The following is a 26,550-nucleotide window of genomic DNA, read 5'->3' on the forward strand; positions in this document are numbered from 1 at the left end:
TGTGCCTGCTCAGGAGCCTTCAGGGGAATTTTGCAGGCTATGTGCAAGCTCAAGGAAATAGCTATGGGGCAACTTGGGCTATAGCATGACCAAGTGTCTTTCCAATGGACATTATTTCTTTCTTCCAACACATGAAAACTAAATAGTCTCACCTTGTGACTATTATCTTAATAATAAATAACCCATGGCGTTGTTGCTTTCTGTGGTGTTGCTTTCTTATACTTGTGCACATCCACTACTTCTGTGTTAAGACCCCAACCAGCTAAAAGCATTAGAGCCACCAGTAACAAAGGGGTTTGCACAGCATATGGATAAGACACAATTTCAGATTTAGGGGACATCTTCTTCACCCCAAATCACTTTAGAAAACAAAGATTTAGATTCTCGTGTTGCACTGACTGTGTAGGTCCATCCAAAAGTCAGGTGATAACTCACATCAGCTTTGGAGATGGGACACTATTATGGAGATGGCAATGGTAAGAAGCTGAATTGACATTTTCTTGACATATCTGGAAGGAACATGTTCCTCATAACACAATTTTATGCTAATCTTCAGTTTGCTGTCCTGGGAAGCATTTCCCTGGTCAGCAACCAGACACCCCAAAACGACAGTTAAGTCACTGTGGGAAACAAAATGAGTTTCCTCCTTCTTCAAATTAAAAGGATGGTGCAGGCTACACAAGAAACACACTGCTGCAATAGGATCCGATTGACTTTAATGTGGATACAATTGCACAGTTTAATATATTCCCTTCCCAGAAAACTGGGAATTTGTTTCCAAAAGGGCAAAGGCCTCCAGCATGTCTCCTGATTCTTTGTGATTTCTCTGTGCTGTTGTCAATGATTTACTACAGAGTTTTGGAGTCCAGTGGGCTCCATGCTTCTTCTAGCAGTGCCTGCCCCACAGCATCCCGAAGCCTAAATCTTTTGTTTGCAGCTCATCTATAGCAAACATTTACATATGGAAAAACAATGTGGCGGAGCCTATGTCAGCTTTCTCCTTTGACTCTGTCTATAGGCTTGCTGGCTTTAACAGCATGCCAGGCCACGGCTACAGCATGCAGGGAGCTCGAGGCATTGCCTTCCCAGAGGTAAGTCTGTTCACCCCCCAATTTCACATATAGAAATTACGTGCAAGTCAGTCAGCCCATCAGTTTTGTCCTGACTTGAGGCATGTGCACACTGTGCTCTCTGCAAACAGCTACCAGGAAAAAAGATATTGGCAGTTGTCCAAAGCCCAAGCTAGGCAGCGTAATTCCTTCTTATACGAACTGTTTGCACACTGGTTTTTCTTTTACAGATGACTATTAAACCTTCTTAAACTTCCTTAACAAAATTACTGTACTGGGTTTGGACACTTGAAATGAATTCCCTATACAGGGTGATTTACAAGTGAATATTTTTTCATATTCTTTTTCTTTATAATTAATTCATGTTTGACAATGTGAAGTTAACAAGTGCATGTGAATAACCCAATTTTCAATTCCAGCCAGATCCTCATACCTCAAGTTTTTTTTCCCTGAACAATATTATTAACCTATACAAGTGTCACTTAGGCTTTGAAGGAAGGGAATAAACAAGTTACTTTTTTTTTGAAAGCTACAGTGTCATGATAGGAAAATGGTTAGATTTTTTTTTCTACAGCTATTAATTTCAGGCTTGTTCTAAAGGCAAATATGATTTAGAAGGATCAAAAAAAGGTATCAGTGATAATTGGAACATGGAGACAATGAGAAGGCGGAAAGGAAAAAAAATGTGGTAGTGATACACTTAATTATGAAGGCTTATTCTGATAATCCCTTTTGAAAATGAACAAAGACAAGATTTTTGATGTTTGATGAACTTATCAAACAAGGCAGAATAATGAAGAGGCAAATGTAAAATCCAATCGAAGGTGAGCCAATTAAGTACTTTGTGAAGTGCTGAAGGATATAGCCCACAAATCCTCCTGTCAGAGCAAAAAGGCATCAATACATGCGTGTCCCCCAGCTCCGTGTTTGTCTGCAGGCTCCTGTTGTTTTCCTGGAGACACGGCAGGTTTTTATCGCGCACACTGATCTGCATCCACGGGCTCCCTTGCTGAGCTTGTGGCTTTCATTTAGTAAGTCTCTCTTCTACAGCCTCTGATGAATCCCCATACCTCTGCTAATTGTCAATATTTCCTTTTGGACTGCAGTCTCGTAAGTACAACAGACTGCTCATTAGTTAATCACCAAAATAATAATAATGTTTTGGCTCAGAATAACCCCTCAAAATGCTTCGAAGGCTGTGGCAAACATGGAGTTGTACTGACACACCACAGATTGCTCCTCAAGACAAAGAAACACATTATACAAATAAAGATTGTAGGATTAGGGACAGAAATAGAGATCATAATGACTGGGCTGGGAGGCAAAAGAAGTATTTTCTTGCTGTGGTATAATGTGATTCACTGTATGCACAGAGAATCTGATCCAAGGCCCATTGTGATACTGTACCCTTGCCATTTTCTGCTTTTATACTCTTCCTTTAGTTTTTTCCATCTTCTCAGAATTTAAGTATTTCCTTTTGGTAACAGTCAGTCAACAAATTCCCATAGTCAACATGGGTTTGTACCTTGCCTTCTGAGTACTGTTGGTGCAGCCAGTCCCACCACATCACAAAGCCCATGGAACTCAGACCCTGACATCAACCTTCTCTCAAAAAATATTGACCATGAGTTCACAGTAGCATAAAAAAAATGAAAACAATAGATTTCAGAACAGGCCCAAGGTGATAAACACCACTGCTCTTGGAGTTTGTGATGTGCTTCTGAGAAGAAAGCCAGAAAAGAAGCCTTTCCTTAAAACCTGTCTCCTCTCAACATCCCTTCTATTTACTCAGTGTGTTTGGTCTTATACATATGATGTACATATATTTTATCACAATCTACCTATTGGAAAGGGCTAGCATCTCTTGGGAGAGCAGGAAACCCAAGACAAAATCCTCAGGCCCTGCACCTGCTGCCCCTGACCAGTTCTGATGGTGAAATACTTGGACGGGGCATCTCAGGTAATACAGACACCCCTGCTAAGGGGTGCTTCCCATTTCCTATAAAATAGGTTCCTACTGGAAAAACACACACATCATTTTCTCCCTGCTAGCCTCTAGCCCTCCTTAAAACACAACTTCAAAGACCTTAGACTGCTATCTCTTCCCCTCTTTAGAAGAAGCAGCAGAGATATTAATTCTCCAGCTCCTGTTGACTGTCAGCTGAGCCAGTGGTCAGAATGGACTGATTGCTTTCCTTGCCAAGAGAAAAAAGTAAGACTCCACTGTAATGTATTCATTTATCTTCAGATGTGTCTGTGATGAGGACGTACACACACATTAATTATATATATTATACATATTCATCATTCTGAAGCATCCAGTAAACTCATCCAAATATGATGGAGATGCTCCTGTACTAGAAAGGCTCTTACTTACCCTGGTGTAAACTGGGGAATAAATTCATTTAAGGCAGCAGAACAGCAAAATGCAAAATCAAGGCAGTGGAAGAATCAGGCCAGAATATTTGCCCGAGACTTTCTTCCTTTTCTATCTCAGATTTAATTAAGTATCTCCTGATTCTCAGTGCAAATATTCCAATGAAAAGAAATTAGAAACAGCCTTCATTCATCAGCTCCTGTTCTCAATTTTTTAAATAATTTCATGTCTTCATAATTCAAGAATTTATTTTCAAATACCTGACATAATTTTGCTTTGTACTGAGTTTATATCCCTGCATTTTTTGTTCCTGCACTCATAATCAGCAAATGATTTGTCTCTTCTCTCTTTCCTTTTTTTGTTTCTCTTCCTAGTTTAAAAAGCAGCAATTCTCATTAATAATCCATCAGAAATGTTGCAGGATCAGTGTAATTAGTGTCTGTGTCCATCTGAGCCTGTTACATTCCAGGACAAAGCATGTGTAACTGGAAAAATTCCCTATTATTTCCAAGGTATAAAATAGGGAAGAGATTTTTTAAAAACAGTTATTCCAGCCCTCCCTAAATTCACTTGTATGAACTTCAAGCAAATCCCCTGAGCTCCCACCTCTGCTGACTCTCCTTCTTCAGCTATCATGTCCAAAGTCTTTGGACCACAAACACACAAAAAATACCAGTATCAATAACAGGGATAGTTTTAATTGCCTTATAGCCTGTGGAGGTGATGTCTCTGGGGAATACAAGTTAGGTGTTGGCAGTGGTTTTCTCTCTTGTGCTGTTCAGCACCGGTACCGGAGGCTGGTGCAGCCGGCAGGGTTCGCAGGGCGGCGATGCGCAGGGCACCTCTGGGACGAGCAAGCTTGCCGTGCTGAGATGACTTGCTCTGGAACCCCCAGCTGCGGCAAGGACTTCCGGTGTGAGGAAACAGGTGAGTGAAACCAGGAACAAACTCCTGCCAAAGAGGTTTTGGTCCTGGGTGGACAGACCTGTGGTGATATCAGCCCCCTGCCGTGGGCAGAGCTTTGCCAGCCAGCCAGCAGGATGGTGAACTGGTACAAGAGGGAGCAGGGAATTTCCACATCTTTGGTTTTTTCCCAACTTGTACAGAAATCCAGCCATGTTACATGTAGATTTGGATAGAAAAGGAGGCTGTGTGACATGGAAAAGGTTAATTTTTCAGTGGAACAAAGAAGAAATATTCTGCTCCAACTGCTGTGCTACCCGCTCACACTCCCCTCCACGGGCACCACCACTCCTACAACGCACCAATTTCTCCTCCTGCAAAAGACATAGTTCAATCATGAATCCAACTAGCAATCTGTTGGTGTGATTTATTTATTTTTAGCCATCCCCAGCTCTGAGGATTGGGCTCCAATACGGCTGTTCTCTGAAAGTTTGACTAGCCTTGACAGATTTTTGTTTTTACACAAATGGCTCAAACTCTGATCTTGAATCACAGAATCACAGAATGATTGAGCATGTAATTCTTGAACATGTAATGAAAATCCTATTGAAATTTAGAAATATGTACCAAATCTGTGGCCAGCTCATCAGCTGGAGTAGGTCGTCATTGATCCGTTGAGGCAAGTGCAGCAGTGTGAGTCCCCTACTGCCATGAATATCACGATAAGGCTTTCTCCTCACTCCCAGAAGCAAAAGCACTTTCAAGTTGCCCTTCCTGCAAACATCCATTCGTGAGCTATAATTATTGTAATAAACTCCCCAAATGCCTCCTGCAGTGGGAAGAGGCAAAATTGCTCTTTAACCACACAGGGCTGACTTCCCTAAGCCAAGTGGAGAAGCTATTGCTTCCAGTAGCTCCCCTCCAAAAGCATGACTGTAGACAATAAAATCAGGACCATGAGGTAACCTCTACTTGATCTCCATCCCATGGGAGCCCAAGGGAGTAGCCAGCTTGGACTCTGAGCTGTGCTTACTCCAGGTTGCAAACAATAACTTCCGCCTGAGGAGCTGGGAAAAGCAAACTCCCAATGGAAGAGCGCTGTGTTTAACACCCAGCATGACTTCTTGTGGCCCTGAGATATGGGTGGAAAACAGCACAATCAGTGCAAGCTGCCAAAAAGGTTTTATGAAGGGTGAATAAGCAATTGCCTGTACCTGTGCGCTTTAGGTCGCTGTATTACACGGAATCTTGTGTGCAACGGAGAGCCAGACTGCAGAGATGGGTCTGATGAGGCTAATTGTGAGGATGAAGATATTGAAAGCCCTTGTGAACATCTGTTCCCAATCCCAGGGTCTGAAAAAGCAGCCCAAGGGTGAGTAATTAATCAGTAGTTGCTACTCTCACAATCAAAACTGGATTCAGGTTTTCATATTGCTCTTCCTCAGTAATAGGAGTGTTCCATGACATAAGTTGTGCAAACCCCAAATTGGTAGGGTGCTTTACAACTCCCAAAGGAGAGCTACTGTCCCACTTGACTGTGGGTAGCAATGAGGGAGGCAGGAGGGTTCATCCCATATTTTATTTCAAATTCTGCCTCAAACTTACTCTCTGACCCTGGTCTCTCTCAGCCACTCTGTACTGTAGTACAGAGATATTTTAGAGTGTCCTTTGTATACTCATGTAAAAACATATTCCAGTTCTATGAGTCTGGTTCTCTCACAACTTCCTCCAGTTGATAAAAGCAATATATTGAAGCAAACTGTAGACTTTGGAGATGCAGCATCCCAGTGGCGTTCATCCTTAAGAAGAAGATTTAACTCCAGGATTCAGGACTTCAGAGCACAGATTCAAGGCAGGGAGCCTGAGCTCCACATGAATATATGCAGGGTAAATATAGCTATCCATGAAAAAGTTTTACTGTACTCCGTTTCAAATTTTGGTTAGGTAATACATGGAAAAGAGGAATCCAGAATGAGTTTAAAGGCAAATTGTTGTGATATCTTGGTTTTAAATGTTTTGTTTTAACCAAGATATTGCTTAGTTTTACTTGGAGAACATGGGCTACAGCATGAGAATATAGTCAGACATTGGATAACTTTCCCATCTCTTGATCCAACACTCTCTGGAGTCCACAAGACAAATGGCTCTCTGGCCTGGGGCCGGAGAGTCCATCAAAATTTTTCCGGGACATATATTAATTTTCAATGAGCACACCACTTAATACTGCTCTTTGATGCGTTTCTCCCGCAGAGCACACAAAAGCAATAGCATTTACAATCTTAGTCTTAAAGACCATTCCCTGTTGTGAGGAGCAATGCTGCTCACAGTTTGAATAATGCTTTCATTTGGGGCCATGGAATTACAGGGAATATTAAGTAATAGGTGGGCTTTCAGAGGGTGGCAGCTGTGATGGCTGGAGAGCAGGAAGAAAGAGGAATAAGGAAATAGTAAGTGAGAGACTTGGCAAAGCATAGAGCAGACTGCAAGTCTAGGGAGGGTGCTAATTCCCCTGAGAAATGGGTGCATTATTAAAAGGAAGGAGATGAAATTAAGATAGAAAATGATTACAGGGAATGCCAGGAAACACTTTGTTACAGTGAGATGCATTAGGCTCAGGGGGGACCTGGAGAAAATCCAGGACTTTGGGACCTTCATAATTGTACCTGCTGGGATGGACTGGACAACTTCATTGGTTTCTTCCATTTCTAGCATATAAGTCCAAACAAATGTCTTGGAAATAAAATGGCTGTTTGTATTGTGTTAGCTTTGGAAAGGAGATAGCAAAGAGGTGACAAACCCAAGCCTTAGATTTTAGGTGCTAGACAAATTCGAAGTCAGAGACCTGAGGACAGATAAATCCTAGTGTCAGGAGAACAGAAACAGTGACAGAGACTCTTGGGGAAATAAAACATGAGCAACGGATAACTTTCTGAATGCTACTTCTTTCCAAGATACAATATCCTAACACAGGAAGAAAGCCAGTACATATATGATCCTAATTTTTTTGGAGGCCGCTGTGAGTATATCTACAATGGAGAGTGGCGGGAACTGAAGTACGATGCTGCATGTGAACATCTGTACTATGGAGATGACGAGAAGTATTTCCGCAAACCTTACAACTTTCACATATACCAATTTCTCGTAAGTACTTCGGTCAAATTTAGCAATGTTTTCCCAGCTAAAAACTAAACTTCCTATGAAGATATTAGGTACATTTTGTCATTCACTATAGGTTGTCTTTCAAGGTACCTTTCTCCAGCTGTCCCCAAGACAACAGGCAATCGATGATATAAATGCTGTTTTATGGCACATCAAGGAACTAACATGCTTTATCACCCAGTCATCACCACGGCTTACTCTGGCCTAGCCAGAGCCAAGAGAAATGTTTTTTCTCTAAATTCTGCTATTAATGAGCTGTAGAGCTTGCACAAGCCACTTGCCTCTCTAGGGATTAAGTTGGCCATGTGTAAAATAGGAACAATGCTACCAGTTCAATCTTCGAAAGGATTTTAAGTCTATGGCGCAGCTACAAGGGACATAAATCCAAATTCTGAGTGAAACAGAGATGCTGAAAGCCATGACCATGTGCCACAATGCCTATACTCTGTGGGGTCACATCTGATGTTGGAGACTGAACTAAGCAGAGCAACGATTCCACCTGGGTCTCCCACATCATAAGTGGGTGCTTTGGCCGCGCTGTTAAGTATTTATCACGCTTTTTACATGAATGAATGAAAACACATTATTCCAGGGGAATATGTGGTGGGTTGACCTTGGCTGGACACCAGGTGATCACCAAGTCAGTCCCCTCCTCAGCAAGATGGGGTGGGAGGGAGAAAACAAGATGGAAAAAACCTTGTGGGGCAAGACAAAGGCAGTTAAATAAAACAAAAGCAAAGGCTGTGCATGTAAGCAAAGGAAAACAAAAGACTTATTCTTTACTTCCCATCAGCAGGTGATGTCCAGCCACTTCACAGAAAGCAGGGCTTCAGTATTCACAGCTGTTGCTCCAGAAGACGAACACTGTAATAATGAACTCCCCTCCTCCTTTCTCTTAGCTCTTGTTGCTGAGCAGATGTCATATGGTATGGAATATCTCTTTGGTCAGTTTGAGTCTGCTGTCCTGGCTATGTCCCCTCCCAAGATCATACCCACTCCCAGCCTACAGGTGAGGGGGGAATGTTGGAGAGACAGCCTTGATGCTGTGCAAGCACTGCTCAGCAGTAGCCAAAACACTGGTGTGTCATCAGCATCTTTCTAGCTACCACTACAAAGCACAACACTGTGCTGCTATGGGGAAAATTAACTCCATCTCAGCCAGACCAAATACAGACTATTACAGCCACAGGCTCAATGCAAGTGGCTTTCATGTCCTCCCATCAGGTAGAGTCCCCTATTCCCTTTAGTCCCCAGTTTGAACCCACACAGACCGACCACACAGGCCATGTTTTCTTCTCCCCCTTATCTGCTGCTAGCAGTGGAGGGACAACTGCACCATGGTCAGGCGCTGAGGGACACTTGAGCATGCCCCATATGTTACTTGACTTAGGAATGTCTACCTGCTGGGGTCCAGGAAGTCACTCTTGATGATGTGAGATGTTTTTTTTTTCAGTGTTGGTAATTTAGCTGGCTTTTTATAGAGATGGCAAATGGCACAGCCTGGATTCAGCAAGGCTGCTCAATTCCACATGCCAGCAAAGTAGAGCTGTCAAGGAAAAGGTCACTTCTCTAAAACACAGGCAAAACAATGTTTGTTTTCTAGTGTTGCCATTGCAAGTGGCTGGATCACCGCTGTTGAATTTCTTTCCTAAATAAATTCATCCAGAAGCAGACTGGAGAGAAAAAATTCAGTCCAAATCATGAGGATTTGGCAGAGCTCTAAGGAATTGGAAGGAACGGGAGAAGCTAGCTTAGCAGCTACCATTACCAGCTCTGGCTGTAATGGTACTGCTTTGCGTGTCTAAACACAAACCTTTCCCCTGCCTGGAGATGGATGAAGCAAAATGCATGGCTTTATCACATTTCTCACGTATTTCCAAATGAAATGGCATGTGACTTAATTCTTTATTCAACATTCACCAAAGTCTATGTCAGTGCTGTCAGGAGCTTCATGGGCTTCAACCGAGGCACCATCAGCTCCTTAAAGAAACAGAGATTAAAAAGGAAGGGAAGTACCTGAAAAAGTAATGTCTGCTCATTTCACTTTAGGCTCACGCTGATTCTGGATTCGCTTTTGAGTTTTATGATGATTCAAAGGATCTGCTTGATGCCCTTAAAAGTGATAAAACCAGGACAAAAGGCTTTACCATTGGAATTGGGCCTGGAGAATCAGCTTTCCAGTTAGACCTAGGCTTCACTTTATCTGGTGGCAAAGGATCCCTGAAGAATTTCACGCAATACACTGCAAAGGTAAAAAAAAAAATTAAAAATCAGTGATGCATATGCTCCAGTCGTGTCATCTGTGCATTGCATGTTCTGGCTGTAACTTACGTCAGTTTATTCTCTCAATTGCATTTTTTAACACATAGTAATTGTACCTTAATTTGTTCATGTAATTGCAAACGTATCATCGTTAGTAATTCTGTTTGTTGTTCTTATCATGTTTTAGCAAACAGGGAGTGGGAATGAAATTGAATTATGAAGTACCACAATACATGTCATCTCACCCCATCCTGTTTCATGGCTACCTTAAGCACATCAATAAAAACATGCATAAAGTGACAAAAAGCGGGGGAGGAAATATCAAGATGTTGATCAAAACACTTGTCCTCAGGGATCTCTGGTAGCAAATATGTCTTGTTCAAATTAATACAAGCTGCCTTATGACGCGGAAATAACGCTACTTTTTATGGGAGGTTAAAATACTGTGCTGAAAAAAAGAGTACCCAGTAATAGGGTGTATTTCTCACAGTGGGTTTACATCATGGAGTAGCTGTGATGACCTCTTTCCAATCTAACAACACAAGTGTTGGTATTTCCCACATTTACTGTGCCCCTTCTCCACTTGTCTCATGTCTGCTGACAGAAAACAATAAAGAAGAATTACTTTGATGGTGTTCTCAGTTAAAATGCCCTTAAAAGCTGTTTGAAATGGGCACCATTATAGTATTTACTGTGCCCTTGTCTAGACTCACATGATGTTTGCAGCTAAATGATGATCAGTTATTGGAGGAATTGTTTAAAGGGCTGTTGTGATTGCACTGGAGCCTTGTCTGAGGCAATGGCTAATCTAGAAGAGGTGTCACGGATCTGGTGGTATATCCAGGAAATCCTCCACCCATCAGCACCTTCCTGGCTGGGATATCCCCCCACTGCTGGGCTGGGCTGGGCTTGCCTTGAGCCCTTGCCCTGCATCACTGGTTGAGTCTGTGAAAAAAAAAAAGAAGTTTATTCCCTTTTCTTTCTGGAAAGAAAACCAGAAAAAAGAAAAAGCAGAAATGGAGTGTGGAGGAAAATCATGTGGAGCCCAATTCTGATCATATTCGCACATCAATAAAAAAACCCCACAGCATCTAAACCCATGGCTTTGCCCTCCACCTGAAAGAACACACAAGAAAGAGACACTCTAAAAATGAATTACCATCAATTTGATTTAAACCTGGGCTTGTTTTCATGCCTTCAACATACACTGACAGTCAGAGACTCAGGCTTTCCTCTGCAAACCTAAAGACTAGAAATTACTTTTTTTTTTAGATGAATGTTGAGTGGCAGCTCCTCTTTTCTTTACCTGCAGGAGGCTGGATTCATTAGAGGCGTGACAAAGGTGCAGACAGCCCGTTTCAAGATGAGAAGGGACAACATTGTTCTGGATGAAGATGTGCTGCTCTCCCTGCAGGAGCTTCCAGACATCTACAACTATGGCATGTATGCCAAATTCATCAATGACTACGGCACCCATTTCATGACATCTGGCACTATGGGAGGTATCTTTGAGTATATCCTTGTCATCAACAAGGAGGAAATGAGAAGAAAAGGTTAGAAAATTACAAGATATTCTCTTCACAACTTTCTGCTCTAAACCAGGCATTTCCAACTTGGAGTGTGTCCAGTCCACCAGAATAATTCATCCGACCCTGGCAGCTCCCCACAGCCATCATCTCCCTGGGCCCTGGGACAGTGGGTGCTAATCAGCACCCTTTTGCTGAGCTGGCTGGCATGTCTCATCACATGATAGACACATGCTCATCACAATCCCCAAAAATGTGCAGTGTGGGTGGGGTAAGGGTATCCGCACAAGATATAGATAGATAGATAGACAGATAGATAAATAGATAGATAGACAGATAGATAGATAGATAGATAGATATCACAAGATGAGTGCACTACTGGCCACACAGCAGGGAACAAGCTTGAGTGTCACAAAATGTGCTTCCTGATCTAATTTCAGAAGAATCTGGGTGAGATTTCGGTAGTTTAGGAAGGAACCTGAGCATCTTTTTCTTCCTTTCTTTCAGTATCACTTTCTAGACTTCTCTAACCTTTTCCTGTTTCTTATAGTCTTTGTTCTGGCCATTCTCATGAATGCTCAAGGACTGCAAACTCATCCAGGGTAAATGAAGATAGCCCACTCATGTGTTAGCCTCCTAATAGCGAGGGTTTCAATTTTCTGTAAATGGTAACAACGCATTGCACTTGGCAATACCTCTGCCACTTTACTCTTGTTAGTGTCATATCTGAATACTAAGGTCTGTCTCTCTTAGCTCCAGTTCTCCACAAATTAGAGTGCATGAGGCTGGAGAGCCATACCTCTAAATCTCGGTTACATAAAATTTCCACTGCAGGTATCTAGAGCGCAAGAATAGCCATTACTGGTGAGACAAAGAGTAACGTTTTTCCTAATAAAAAGCATAACATTCAGAACAATAATACGGCACTTTAGTACACTAACCAGATTGTCAACTTTTGCAAAGGTGTTGACAATGCAACAGATCCCACTTCCCCTAAGGACCATCACTCCACTCTGCTGAGGGTAATGTTGCCTTGATAACTCCAGGCTGGACGTTTACGCAAAAGAAAATTGTTATCTTGGACAACCAGTAAAATTGCTGCAGTTGGTGCTAATTGCTGTAATTCCATTAATTCCATTCATTTCCGTAGTTCTGCCCCAAATTCTGCCTCCGGTCTGAAATGGTTTGGTACTATCAGCCCTAGGATAACTATGCACTCCATATTGTGTTAACCATGCCAATTTTTCCACAAGAAAACACTGACTGAGAGAATTTCTATCAAGTTCCTAAACTACTAATGTTTGGAAACATGATGCCTCTTGAAATCATTTACTCAGTTTGAATAATGAGTGACATAGAAGTGAACAAGATCTTGGCAAGCAAGTCTTCAGGAAGCAGGCTGCCAATTTCAGAGGAAGAATGAATCAAGAGCATGTGGAGGGAGGCTATTATTTTGCTTTATCTTGTGCTTGCTGTGTGTATAAGGAAGAGATTTACTGCTATGAGATGCCTTATCTTAGGAAAGAAGGATGTTTAAGTTCAGCAAAATACAAAAATGTGCCCCAGGTGTAATTTTCATTCTAATGTAGCACACTTCTGTAATTTTCATCTAACCCAAACTCTGGTAGAAAGTCCACATTTACCAAGTCAGTAGTGCTCCACGACACACAACGTAGACCCAGAAGGACCCATCTGCAGTGGCTGATATGCCATTGTCTAAAAGCATCTAGTAAAAAAACCCTGATTTTTCTAATGGTGATCACAGCCATGCTTGAAGGCTGTGTTTGCAAGAGGATTATCCACCTTCCCTGAGGAATAGTCAGGATCAGCATACAAGCGCTGGAGTCTTAAAATCAGAGCTTCATAAGACAAGTTTGAAGCTCTGCAGGTGCCTGCAGATGTACCACTAACTCCCCACAGGGCTGAGCAGCATGGGATCTGATTTAGATCAACCACTGCATCCTGAGAGCCCGCCCAGCCCACAAAGATACATGTTAAATGCTCTGCAAGAGAAAACACGTCTTTTTTTATAGACCAGTGACTAAAGCCCAGGAAAAAGATCTCTAGGCTGAGTCCTCCCTAAATGAGAGACAGCTTGTGTGGTCGCTGAGCTTCTAGCTAGGCATAGGCATGAGCTGGACTTTAAATATCTAGGAAACCTGAATTTTGAAAATTAGGTCACCTTCTGGGTTTAGATGCCCAAGAATAGACCAGAACTCACTGGTACAGAGGTTAGGATTGCAGTTTTGCTGCCAGACTCATTTCTATCTTCCAGGCTGCAAGGACTTGTATGGATATGGTCATGAGTGAAATAAATGTGTATGTCAGAACGAGGTCCCTTGTTGCTCTGCCATCAATATTTTTCATTACTTGTTTTTAAAATAGATTGTTATGGTTCTATTATTTAGCAGAAAACAGTATAATGTGTTCACACATTACAAGAACATTTATAGGAGAAACATTATGCACAAAGTAAATTAGAAAGAGTCTTCATATATTCTGATTAATTCAAAATGCAGCAGTAAATCTTATCACTCTAGCACATTTAACTATCGCAAATTATATCATATAAAAAAACTATCAGGACTTCCCTCTCAAGTGCCAATATTTTCTGTGACCACCCTTTTGCAATGATAACCACATTTCATTTATCAAGACCCAATCTTGCTGCAACCAATAGCGAATTGTATTGACAGACCCTTGCTGAACATAATTACTCAACAGGAACCATGGCAAATCAATTAATCAGGGTGTTCCTCAAGTTTAATTTTATGGCACTCCAACACCAAGATAAGCAATCATTCGTGTTGCTTTGGGTGAATGAACTTTACCCACTGTGTTTACAACTGTTGAACAGTTTAGTACAAGTAATTGAGTGTTACACATTTAATCTTTCTCAAGGGCCCAGTTTTGCAATGGGATGTAATTCCCCCTGAAGTGCTGAGCATGCTTCAGCTCTCACCAGTTTGAATCTAGGACATGTAGCTCCTTTCATGGGATGCTGAGCACCAAGCCAATGAGAAGATCCATGCCCTGCGTGGCTCCAGTAAGCCCCTCCTGCGGGATGTGCACAAGGGAGCAAAACCAGAGCTATGGGTGTTTTACCAGTATTTTAAATGCAAGTAGGACAAGACACTGCTCCCTGGTGCTGGGGTGAGGCAGTTCAGCAGACAACACTCTGGGATGGGGCTCAGCCAGACGTTCAATCTTTAGACCACTAAGCCACGATGCACGAATACTGCTGACCTCTGTGCCTCCCTTTCAATACCATGGTATTGATTGCTGGGCTGCTTTGTAAAACACTTTAAGGTCCTCTGACAAAAAGAGCAATGTGAAAGTTACCTATTACTTACAATACCTGTATTTATTGAAAGCAATGGATTTTTTTTTTTAATTATTAAAGAAGACGGCCTTATGTTTGCAGTACACTGAAGTGTGTACATAAAACCAGGCTGTATGAAATATGCGCATTGCTTACCTTGGTGAAACCACCTCATTAGTTCACTTCTCCCCTCTGCAGTTGCTTCATGGGTCTCCAGTTACATATTTTCATGATGTATGTGGTGGTGCTGGCAGCAGCAGCCCAGCAGCAGGCAGTGAGGCTTTGGCAGCTCTCAGCAGACAGAATTTGCAAGTTGCTATTTAAGATGCTACTTAAGCCACTAATACATGGGTCAGATCCTGAGTTTAGGAAAATTAGCTAGGATCTATTGATTTCAGCTGCTGTTCCCAGCTTTACCCCAGTTATGAGCTAGTCTGCAAAAAAAAATATAAATTTTTAAATAGTAGACCAAACAAGGAAATACATGCCTGAAGCCTTATGTTAAGAATTTTATCTTCTAACATGTTCTAAGGAAACAATTTTCACAGGAAGGACATTTCCCTATTCACCTCTTATGTGATAGGCCAAATATGCCTCAGTAAAATATTGGCTTTTCCACTGCAAGACTAAAGGCTGTCCTCTGCCCAGAACAGCTCTTGACTTTGAAAAACAGGCCATGCAAATAACTGAGTATTTCCTTCATAGACAGAAAAAAAAAAAAAAAAAAAGAAAGTAGGAAAATGAACATCCTTCCACTCAGAATGAGTCACTGATTTACCAGTTTCCTTTCTGTCTTTCAGACATCAGTGCTGAAGAGATAAGTGCTTGTATTGGCCGGTCAATTGGCCTTGCAGTCAGCGAGGATAACCTGCATTTGCAAGCATCTATGACATCTTCTGACTGTGCAAAGAAAGGATTTCTGAAAACTGGTATGACAGCGGAGCAGATGTCAATTAAGGCATCTTGTGTCACTTCTTTTGGTCACTTGGGCATGGAGATTCAAGTAGGGTCATGCAAGGGTATGAAAAAGGGAGCTCTGCTGTCATCCTCAGCCATGGCTCAGGCCCAATCACAGGACAAAAGCGACTTTGGGTCCAAGTCTCCAAGGGTACTGATTGCTTTTGAAAGAGCAGGAATTAAGGCAGCAATACCTGCATTAGAAACGTGTGTAAACAGAGGCAGCAAGGTGGCTGGAAGTTTGCAGTCCCTATATCCACAGCAAGCTGGGCATGGATGACAAGTGCAACATGGCAACTATTAAAGAAGTCAAAACTGACTATAAAAAGTACTCAGAGAGGCTAGGAAGCCCCAGATTTGTGTATCTCTTAACCAGCTATAGGCAGCTAACTAGAAACCAAGGCTGGAGGTGTGCAGGCTCTTCAGGTCTTGCCAGTTCAGAGCATTGGGGTTGCTCAACTTGTCATTGACTGCCTTGTGATAATGTGGAACGGCTCACCGTGTGAGCGGGGAGCACTGAGCTCCCATTGATTTCAGGAGGCAGCATCAGTACCACTCACTGATAGCCCCTTGCACGATTGATCTCACCTCCATCAAGCAGTTTCTAGTGTATGTGTAGAAACGGTAACTAAATAATATGGGTGTAATTCAACTTTTCAGATGCTGAGACCAACAGTGCAGTTGTGGAAGATATTATTCCCCGGATTAGAGGTGGAGATACCAGTTATAGCGGAGGGCTCTTAAACAGTTGGGATGGCAATATGTATCGTCACTGGGGAAGGTCATTAAAATATAATCCTGCTGTTATTGATTTTGAGGTAAGGCTTTTCTGCAGTTGAAGAAACTCTGCCGCTATAAGGAATGAAAGTGTAGTCGAGCAGATCATTTCGTATTTTTATTGTGATCCCATCACAGAACAAGATTAAATGTAATGGGCCACTGATCTGGTAACCTCTTATTCATTTCACAATGGGGAGTACATCTCTCACCGACCGCATCCGCAGGGAGACAGACAAGGAGCTTAATGCTGGATTAGTACTTAGTTAAGTTTTTGATGTGTCCCCAAACAGCTTCCCGATGAATGGCTCTCCACGGTTGCGTTCATCCCTATTATTCTCCCTGAGGCTGTCCGCCCTCTTGTATAAGCAAGGGACTCTCAGGGGGCTGGGGAAGGAGCCTTGCCCTCCCCAGCAGAGGCTCTGCATAGATCTCCCTTGCTTTTCACCTGCCTCAGAGCTGCAGTGGCTATGCCTAACCTCTGCAGACCATGGTGGGTACAGCTGTGAATGCTTACAGGGGTTTTTAGAGCACGGGGCTCCTGGCTGCATTGTCAGGTGGGCCCTGTCTTTCTTTATGCTCCAAAAAGAGGGTCTGTGGCCATAAAAATCAGCCAAGTTCTACTGCTCCATTTTGTTTTATTGGATGCCCCATAAAATGGAAATATCACTGAAGCATTCTACAGTGCTTCAGAGATGGGGAGGAGATGGGTACAAGCGGAGGGGATGGAAAGGAAGAGCGACCCTACAAACAGTAATCCAGGGACAGAGACCACAGAGGCGTGAGGAGCTGGGCACACCTCCTTGGCTGCCATCAGGGGTACCACATCTACTCCAAGATGCTACAATTGCTGATGTGCTCCAGGAGTGCAGCTGTGGGGTGCGGGAGAAGGACCTCGGTTTTGAAAACACACCCACTCCTGGCTCTGGATTACAGAGGTTGGGAGAAGGGAAAATGGAATCGGAATTCTCTGCATTATTGACCAGGCAAGAGGGACTCTGCAAACCTTCCTGGGCAGCACTCCAGCAGCAGAAAGCCCCAATAACATAGAAGCGTTTTCAGTTCCAGCTGCAGGTTATTCACCTTTCTGCACAAGTTCTCATCAATTCTGGGCAAAAATTATTGCAATTTTCCAGTAAACCATGCGCTGACCTCTCTGTTGGCTGCTCCGGAGCTCAGCAGTTGCTCTGTAACCAGAGCTGCCGATAAGCGCTCATGTCCACTTCAGCAGCTCTTATCTGCAGCTCCCTCTCATTTGTTAAACAGGCTTGTGCAAATTTGTCTAAGAGCTCTTCCCAAAGCCTGGCTGGTCCTCTCCATGAATTTCTCTCAGTGCACCTTGTGCAATGAGATGATGCCCAGCTTTTCTCTGTGACCAGTTTCCACCAGTTCCCAGCCAGGATGTGCAGCATTCACACAGATACATGGATGGACAAATGTAAATATGTGTCCTCAGACCAGCCCTGAGCTTTTACATTTAATATTCTGTTGAGTATTAATATTCATTTGGGCAAGTTATAATACAGTTGCTTACATTGGGCTATTTTTGCTGAACAGTATCTAGGAACCGGATTTTGCTACTGGAAATATTATGAGCACGTTACAGTCTTAATGCTGTAGATGACTCAATACTATTTTGCTGCACCAAAGGGTAAAATGTAGAGAGGCAAAATTCTCCATGCTCAGCATTTACTGGATGGTTCAAAATCTGGTTACCATTAGTGGTAGGCTGGCATTAAGTTTTGATAACACCTACTGTCCAAAGCTCTTACCGAAACAAGTTGGTTTAAAAAGGCAAAAAGCACACAAGAATCTCTTGAGATCATGACAGTACAGAGAAATCAGTCAAAGAAATGGGCTTATGGGGGTGTTTTAATTCATCATTTGAATCCACACTGAAACTCCAAAGTGTGTCCAGAAAAGTTGTTCCCGCACAAACCTCTAAAATGAAGGTTTTGGAGTGGTGGTTTCTCACTGTGACCCATCAGTTGTGGTAACACATTTGCATGACGTACATGGAGCTGTCGAGGAAGACAGATGAGTTTCTTCTGAGCTCTAAGTTTATCCAGCAACATCACAGCTCTCTGACTGTGGAATGGTAGCATCTCAGCCAATGGCCTCCTGAAATTGTCTCCATCCTACGCAGCTGCAGCCCATCCACGAAATTCTCCGCAGAAGCAACCTTGGCAACATGCAAACCAAATGGCAAAACTTGAAACGGGCTTTGGAGGATTACTTGTTGGAGTTCAACGCCTGCCGCTGCGGACCGTGCCAGAACAATGGTGAACCCGTTTTGGTGGGAGACACATGTTTCTGCCAGTGTCGACCAGGGTACGGAGGCCCTGCCTGTGAGCAGACTAAGCGCCAAGGTAAGTCCCCGGCATGCACCTGCAGCAGGGTCAGGCGAAAGGCAGCAAAGGGATAGGGTTTTCCCCTCCATGTGGTTAACCAACAACTCTTTGCATCCATGCATCAATCAAGGCATCACTTCTGTATTGCTTTTATCGCTACACTATATTAAGCAGCCCTGCAAGAGACTTAAATTAGCAGCTCAGGTGATTATTATAAATAGATTAGTGGAAATGAGGATGTGTTTAATAGCTGAAGACTTACCGACATGTTGCAAAGAGCTGAGCTGGTGGCAGCACTCTGGCAAAGCCCACATTGCCCACCAAGAGGTGAGCTCTGCCTGCCTGCAGCACTCTAAGGATGCAGCTCATTACTGTAAATGAGACCGTCCTCTGGTCCTCACTGGCTGGCATGTCACATCCTCAGGATGGTGATTCTCTGGAGTGCTTGCAGCATCCCAAGAAGGATGCTTGCTACAAGGGTGAGAACACAAACCTGGACAGGCAGGGATGGACGGGAGGCTGAAAGGGTCAGGCTAAGCAACTGGGAAGTGGTGGTCAAGCAATGTGCCACCAAAAATGCTGTTTCAGTAAAAAATTGCTACATTGCCAGATTCCTCCCTACCCCTCTGCCAGGGAAACATTTTAAGTAGAGAGATGTATCTATTTTGGGGGAGGGAAAAAAAGTGTTTTTCCAAAGCGACAAGGCTTTTATTTATGTTTTCTTCATTACTTTATACACTATCCTAAAAAATTAAATGGGTGGCAAAAAAAGGTCAACCTTGGAACACGCTCTTTTATTCAAACAAACATCACAGTTCTCTCTGGATATTTTTGTTCTGATTTGTGATGACAACCCCCCCCAACTTTCAGCCCATGAAGCTGGCAGAAAAACCCATCTTCAGAGCAGTTCCACCAGGCAGAGCTCCAGGCCTTCAACTGTGTGTTCATAACTAGTGTCTCACCACTGGAAAATCAAAGCTGTGATGAGATAAGGAGTTAGAGCAGAGCTGAGTAGATGGTTTATGAAGCTGAACTCAAAAGCCTTGCTTCAGTGACTGCAAAGTGAGTTTCTTTAAAAATCTCAGGTTCTTTGAGTTCTCTCCAAATCCAAGGAATCTGCCTTACATGAGGAGCTTGGAAAGCTCAGGATCTGTCTGAAAACAGCCCACCGAACTGGCCAGCGTCTGTGCTCTCTGTTTTAGCAACAGTAGGGACAGACTCACTTCTAACTCACAGGCAACTTTTAATTTCAAATTTTTAGTTCCAAAACTCATTTAAGACCAAACCCTATTTTTTTTAAAGCACAATGTTTCAGACAGGAAAACCAGCTTTCAAGCGAGCACTAACCAAGAGCACACACACATCCATTTGTGCTGTCTGGATTAATAACGTGCCCAAGCCAGGCATGAAGGCCAGCTGAGTAAATAAAAAACAACAGTAAATGACAGCCATCAAGCATTCCCATCATTCAGGAGCACTGCCATAATCCATAGTATCGAACGCTCCTGACAACTCAGTCTGTACTGTAATGAAAAAGCCTTTAAATGACCCATCTCTAAAGGGATGGGCAGACTTTTCAAAACACCTCCATGACATTAGGAGACTTTTGTCCCTCTGCCTTGGTTGGAGCTGAGAAAGTTAGTGCATAGAAAGCTGTCAGTTGCCCTTTGGGAAAGGAACACCAAGCCGCAGGCTTTCCAATGAGCAGAGGAGAAAAAGAAACTGCTATTGGTGTCTGAAGAAGGTGATGCTGTTTCATCACCCCTGGCTTCAAAGCACTTTGATCTCAACAGCCATCCTTGTGCTGGGCACAGCTGGGAAGGACCAGCTCACAGCAGAGGTTACAGCCAGAGCCGAAATCACAAACTACTGGTGGCATTCAGCTCAATCTTCCTCCCCTGCTCCCACCCAAAGTACGGGTCATGGATGGAATGATGCACTTCACTTACAAGAGAGAAGTAGCAATATGTTTATTGATATAAAAATGATTTAACAAAGTTTGATAGTAAATGTGACAGTGGTTTAACAAGATTCAATGGCAGGCTACACTTGATCATTTACTGCATAGAGGACAGGGTCAGACAAAACTGTCAGGGAGACCCTACCATTGAATCATGAGCTTCAGAAACGACCCCCTTGCATTCTAAACTCCTTCTCAGAGGGGATTTTAGGTGTGGTTGGATCCAGACTTAGTCCCAGACTTGGTCAACACTTTATGCCTAAAGGATTATATAAAATCATAGAATCACAGAATCATTAGGTTGGAGTAGACCTCTAAGATCATCAAGTCCAACCACTGACCTAATACCATCAAGCCCACTAAACCATGTCTGCAAGTGCTACATCAATATATTGCACATCATATATGTGCAATCAATCCTTTATATCACTTAGCTAAGATTTCAAAGTTTCAGTACGCTTATTCCCAAATCTCTTGCCGAGTATCTGATACAATAGGGATTCTCTCAGCCTCGAGGAGTAACATTGAGAGGTGTCCCTACTCAAGGGGAGATCCTGGCATACAGCCTGCTGCCATGCACGAAAGCTCAACAGGCCCTGGGCTGTCCACTATTTATGGAGTAAGATGACTGACTCACAGTCATAGTTGCATACCAACTACAGATGTTAGTTTCTTCCAAATTTGGCTTGAGTTGGACCTTGACCAGCACTGTGGTTAGGTGAGCATATTGCTCAAATTAGCCCTTGGCTATTGTGTTATCTGCCTCCTCCAAATCCATTTTGAGCTGTATGCAGCCATCATGACCAGACGCACCCATTACACCCACCACTGGTGGTTATCACTTGAGCAGCGTTATTAGAAATGCAGGTCAGCTCTGGGGGAGCACATCAACACAGTACATCACTGCAGTCAGGCCGTATGTAGCACTTCAGACCTGAATACTTCTTTTCTTTTTTTTTTTTTTTTTCCTTTTTTTTCAATGTGTTTACAGGCGGCAAGACGAATGGGCGCTGGAGTTGCTGGTCACAGTGGGGTCCCTGCCAGTCGGGCATAGCGCGGCGCAGCCGGCAATGCAACAATCCAGCCCCACAGTATGGGGGGGAGCCCTGCACGGGGAGAGACCTGGAGAGCAAAGCCTGCTGAAAACCCACAGAATGGCATCACTCCCCACAGCTATGTGGTTGAGAACTGTTTGGAGTCTGTGTTGGGCTATAAATACTCTGGGCATAATCCTGCAGTGGAATTACACTGGGGAAAAATAATTGTGAAGTATTGCATTCCCATACATATGGAGACATGCTGGATTCGCTGTATAAAACCTGACTGCTGTCTGGACCAATTGCCCCGGCTGATGGAACGCATGCCTGGCTGCGCCCTCGTACCACAAGATGTGATGGGAGCCCCACCAGTTCACAGCGGCATAGCTGCAGTACAGGAGATGATGGAGAATCCACACAGGTGGCTTTGCTGTTGGGTGACCATGGGGCTATAATGTGTCATGAAATAAATTTACTGAATGTGTTTACATAAGTAAGCTTGACTTGCAGAAATGTTTATATTTGCATTTGGAAAATACATTAAAAGCTCATGATCCTCGCATTTTTATGTAGTTGGTATTGACATATGTAGCACGAAACTTTTATAAGTTGGCACTGTCAGATTTTTAAGTCCAGCATATTGGCCAGGGCTGTATTTGCAGCAAAGCCATATGCTGCTCTGCACGGGAGGAGGCTTAAGCCTAAAAATGACGAAGCGTCATTACAAAACGTGAACCCAAACTGATGAAGAATCTTAAATAGATAACATCATAACTAGAGAGGCTTGAACACAACCATTCGGCAGAGGATGTTCACACACAAGTGAAGACTGTTCCTCTTTAAGATCAGTGATGAATTGACTATTAATATGCAGGCGTTTTATCTCCCAGGCACCCAGAGCCACAGAAGATGCTAACGGGCTGCTTGATTTAAGGGGCTTTTTTGAATGTAGCACGTAAATCTCGGCACAGGAATACACACGGTATTGAATTGCGTCCAGAGACCGCAGCAAGAGCCCGCAGCTCCCTCTTCTTAATGAACTGCCACAAAAACCTGGGGTGGACAGAAGGCAAACGGCACTTCATTTTACTGTGCTTTTCATTACAAGGAAAGAAGAAAAAAAAAGCTCTGAGAAGGAATCAGGCATTATGAAAAGCAACAACAGCAACAAAACCTCAAAACACAAAGGAGCACTTCCATATACATTTGAATGGAAAGAGGGAGTAGAAAGGAATCGCGGTTTAGTGAAAGAAATTGCTCAGCTATAGCTCTGCTTCTTGGAAATGCTTGTTTTTCCACAGTGTGTCAGTGGTGATTTAGAGTCTGACACTTAGCTGATGTAAATCAGGGTTGCTCCTTCTCTGCATCTGATTTATGCTACCTGAAGATCTGGCCCCATATTTTCTTTTGTGTGCGTGTTTGCCAAAGGACAATTTTTTCACTTCACTTTTGCTTGAAAATGAAACTATAGGCTGGTTTTGGATATGAAAACAACAAACCATGTTGTCTCAAACACCGAGATGTAATTGTTCTGTGAAAAACCTCTGTGATGAGTGGTAAATCTGTGGCCTTTTTGCCAACTTTGCAGTTCCAGGTAAAGGTGAGATTAACCCAGAGATGAATTTGTTCCCAAGGGCTTGAATCTGATGTCTTCTATGCTGGGAAAATGCAGCAGCATGAAGCACCCATATACCGGTATGATTTAAACATCCCAAAGGAATGTGAAATTTAGGATCAAAACAAGTTATCCCATCAATGATCTTACCTATACTGTTCAGCGTTGGGCTGGCAGGTTATGTAGAAACAGGAGACAGTGCTCTTACACCAAGGGCTAGTTTGGCTCACAGGTGAGTCTTACCTTTACACCAACTGCTTAGGACTCAGGAAAATGCATGAAAGTAAATGAGCATGAAGTCAACTTAGTTAGAAAGCCCAGTATGCTTCTTTTGTGACCAGAGGGAAGAAATTAATGAACAGAAAGATCTGATGCCTTGGAGGCAGAGGTGGGATGGAGCCTGCAGGAAGGTAACTTGCATCCTCAGCTTTTAGAGACATTTCTAGAAGGACAGATCACAGGCTGGAGAACCACAAAAAAAGATTATATCCAAGTGATTAAAGAAACTGAATGTGAAATACCACCACGAAGCACATACAAATAACGGCAAAAAAGCTGGGATTTGCCTGCAGTTGTTCATTCTCCACTTTGAACATCGCAGTGTTGGAGTACAGGGATGAAAGCAAGGATACGTGCAGGACAGGGTTCATCATTCACCTCGCAACCCAAGGCAATGAAATACAAACCCAAGGGTTTCCTTCAAGTACCAAAGGCAGCTCAGTAGCAGCCCCTCTCCTCCCATTCCAGTCCCTTGCTGCATCCAGGGCTCAGACATCCACATAGCTGAAACTCAGGAGCAGTGAAGCTGAAGCCAAAAGAAAGGAAGAAGCTGCCTGTAAGGTGTGGGAAAAAAAAAAGATTATGAGCAATTACACATTTACAATGTCAGTCAAAGAAGCTAATCTATCTCATGCTGAACTGGCCAGCATGAGAGTTGTGCTAGATGAGATAAGCAGCAAAAATGCACGTTTCTTACTTAAACTAAAAGCTTGGAGGGTACAATAAAACACTGCAGTTCCACCTCGGTTTTAATGAATGGATTTTTCCCCCTTGCACACTGACATACATTTGATATAGCTATTTATCCTATATATTTCTTGCGGCATATTTCCCAGGAGACCTTGTTTATCTCGCTCATAAGTACATGATGGATGTATGGTGCTTTGGATAAATGGTATCACAATCAGATATTTTTATGGATATAGGCAAACTGGGTTATTAACAAAGGAAGGGCAGAGAGGAACCAGTACGCAAAAGAAAATAGCAAATGATTGATGACAATACACCTGAGGTTGCAAGGTGCAGAGTCCAGATAACCAGCTAACAGAGGAGCAGATAAGGGCAGTGCTTGAGACAGAGCTGTTTTCTACCTCGGGGTCAATGTCACGCCAACTATCCACATGCCTGTGTCCCTCTGAGCCTGCAATTTTAGAGCAAAAACTCCCCAGCAGGAGCAGCTCAAAAATTACTGCCTTTCTTTTTATACAGTGCAATGCAGAGGCCCAGGAAGGTATAAAACATTTAATCATACCCCAAAAATCCTGAAACAAAAGAAACTGCAGATTCTAGAGAGTTTGGGAAGGGACTGGCATTTGTTGTGCTGCACAAAAATCATGCCCAACACAGCAGGACTCCTGGTGCTGCATTACAAATAAGTAAAAAAATATATGTTCATAAAGGTAATAATTACTGTCTTCATCTCCAGTTTTGTTGATTTACAGAAGCAGGGGGGTCTTAAAATAGGATATAAAATGAAGACAAATCTGCAGGCAGTTGTCTTGGGTGCTCACTGGGCTCTTTACCCATCAAGGTAGAGGAACTAGGAGCTGGAAATCTGGGGACTGTTAACACCTCTGCATGGACTTGCCGGGTTGCTTTCAACAAAATCTCTCTGTCTGGGGGAGAACCTGGGGAGAAACAACTACATCCACCTGATACTGGGAGAAACAGGAGCATGGTAAAGTAATTCAGCAATGTCATGACTATCACAGGATTTACAAGTCGCCAGCCACAGCCTAGATAATGTTCCAGCCTCATAGGTAAACGTAAAGTGTGTACCTGATACGAAAAGACAGGGAGCAAGTGGATCCATGCTGGAAACCAGTCTGATTTACCCATTGCTGACGGAGGTGTTGAGGGCTGCAAGAGTCAAGTTGGTTTTGTCCTGGGATAGCTGGATGTGACAATTACAACTTACCTAAAATCCCCGTTCAGGAGCTTCCTAAGCCATGTTGACCAGATCCAGCACACATCAGAGCAGCAAAGTCTTCAAGCAGGGAGGTGGAGAAAATACAACTTCTCCATGTTTACCGAGTTTCTTTTTTCACAAGCAAACTGCTTGTGAAAATGTAATATGGGATGAAGCAAATCCCATTAGGACAAGTGTCTTAACCAGAGAAATGAGCAATCAGTGCACGCACGCATCGTCCCTGAAGCCTTCAGAAGTTTTCATATATGGGTTATTAATCTAAACTTACACAGAAAGTGGAAGTTAGAAACACCAGTAAAAGATAGTACCAAAATTTAATGCATACCAAAATGAAACAACAAAAGCTTCAGCACAGTATTTTTTATTACCCTCCAGGTCATAATAAATCATTAGTTACTTGAATCAAAGCACACAATCACAAAGACAAGATAAAGTTATGTACTTTATGGGAGGCTTCTAAGCCTATAGGCTCAATATTCAACCACTACTAAAATCATACTTCTGTTAGACTGTCCTGCTGCTCTTCAGGATTGTCAAATCTCTCCTCTCTTCCTCCAAAAAACCACCTAAATATCCAAACCCAGGCACTGCTATTTCAAAAAATCTGGGCTCTTCTGATCTGGGGGCAACAGTCCAAATTCAGGTCGCTACATTTAGCTCTGCTTCCTGCAGCAGTGGACAAATGCACCACAGCTATGTGTCAGAGCACTTGATGATCAGGAAAGGTGGTCAATTTACAGAAGCCACTTGACTGATCTGGAAAGTTCCTTAATCAGCTTACATCGATGCTCCCCAAGAAGGGCAAGCAACTGCACTGCAGTACATGTCCTCACAGGCACCCATGAACCATGATCAAGGTCCTCTGCTGCAGAGCTTCTACAGTGTCCCTTTAAAAAGCTTTGAAGAATATCATACTTCACATAAGCAGCAACCTTTTTGACCATGACTCAAAATGAACCTCTTGGCAAATTTCTATCACACAAAAGATATTTCAGTTACACAGTGGATAACAGAAATATTTTGCA

General features: G+C 42.9%; 1 protein-coding gene across 1 annotated transcript; it reads left to right on the forward strand.

Annotated features, from left to right (window-relative positions):
• Nucleotides 1-972: 972 nt before the first annotated feature.
• Nucleotides 973-21,807, forward strand: C8A (complement C8 alpha chain). The gene is made up of 11 exons (XM_009956529.1): nucleotides 973-1,091; nucleotides 3,186-3,282; nucleotides 4,230-4,374; nucleotides 5,578-5,722; nucleotides 7,302-7,491; nucleotides 9,559-9,759; nucleotides 11,084-11,324; nucleotides 15,420-15,548; nucleotides 16,237-16,394; nucleotides 18,500-18,722; nucleotides 21,656-21,807. The coding sequence occupies exons 1-11, from the start codon at nucleotides 973-975 to the stop codon at nucleotides 21,805-21,807; spliced, it is 1,800 nt and encodes a 599-aa protein (XP_009954831.1).
• Nucleotides 21,808-26,550: the final 4,743 nt, after the last annotated feature.

Source organism: Leptosomus discolor, chromosome 3 (assembly GCF_034619465.1).
Source record: "Leptosomus discolor isolate bLepDis1 chromosome 3, bLepDis1.hap2, whole genome shotgun sequence".
NCBI classification, from domain to species: domain Eukaryota; kingdom Metazoa; phylum Chordata; class Aves; order Leptosomiformes; family Leptosomidae; genus Leptosomus; species Leptosomus discolor.

Coding starts and splice junctions, on each gene's coding strand:
- C8A (XM_009956529.1), top strand. CDS start 973: ATGTGGCGGAGCCTATGTCAGCTTTCTCCTTTGACTCTGTCTATAGGC. Junction 9,760..11,083: donor TCACGCAATACACTGCAAAG/GTAAAAAAAAAA, acceptor CTTTACCTGCAG/GAGGCTGGATTCATTAGAGG. Junction 18,723..21,655: donor TGAGCAGACTAAGCGCCAAG/GTAAGTCCCCGG, acceptor ATGTGTTTACAG/GCGGCAAGACGAATGGGCGC.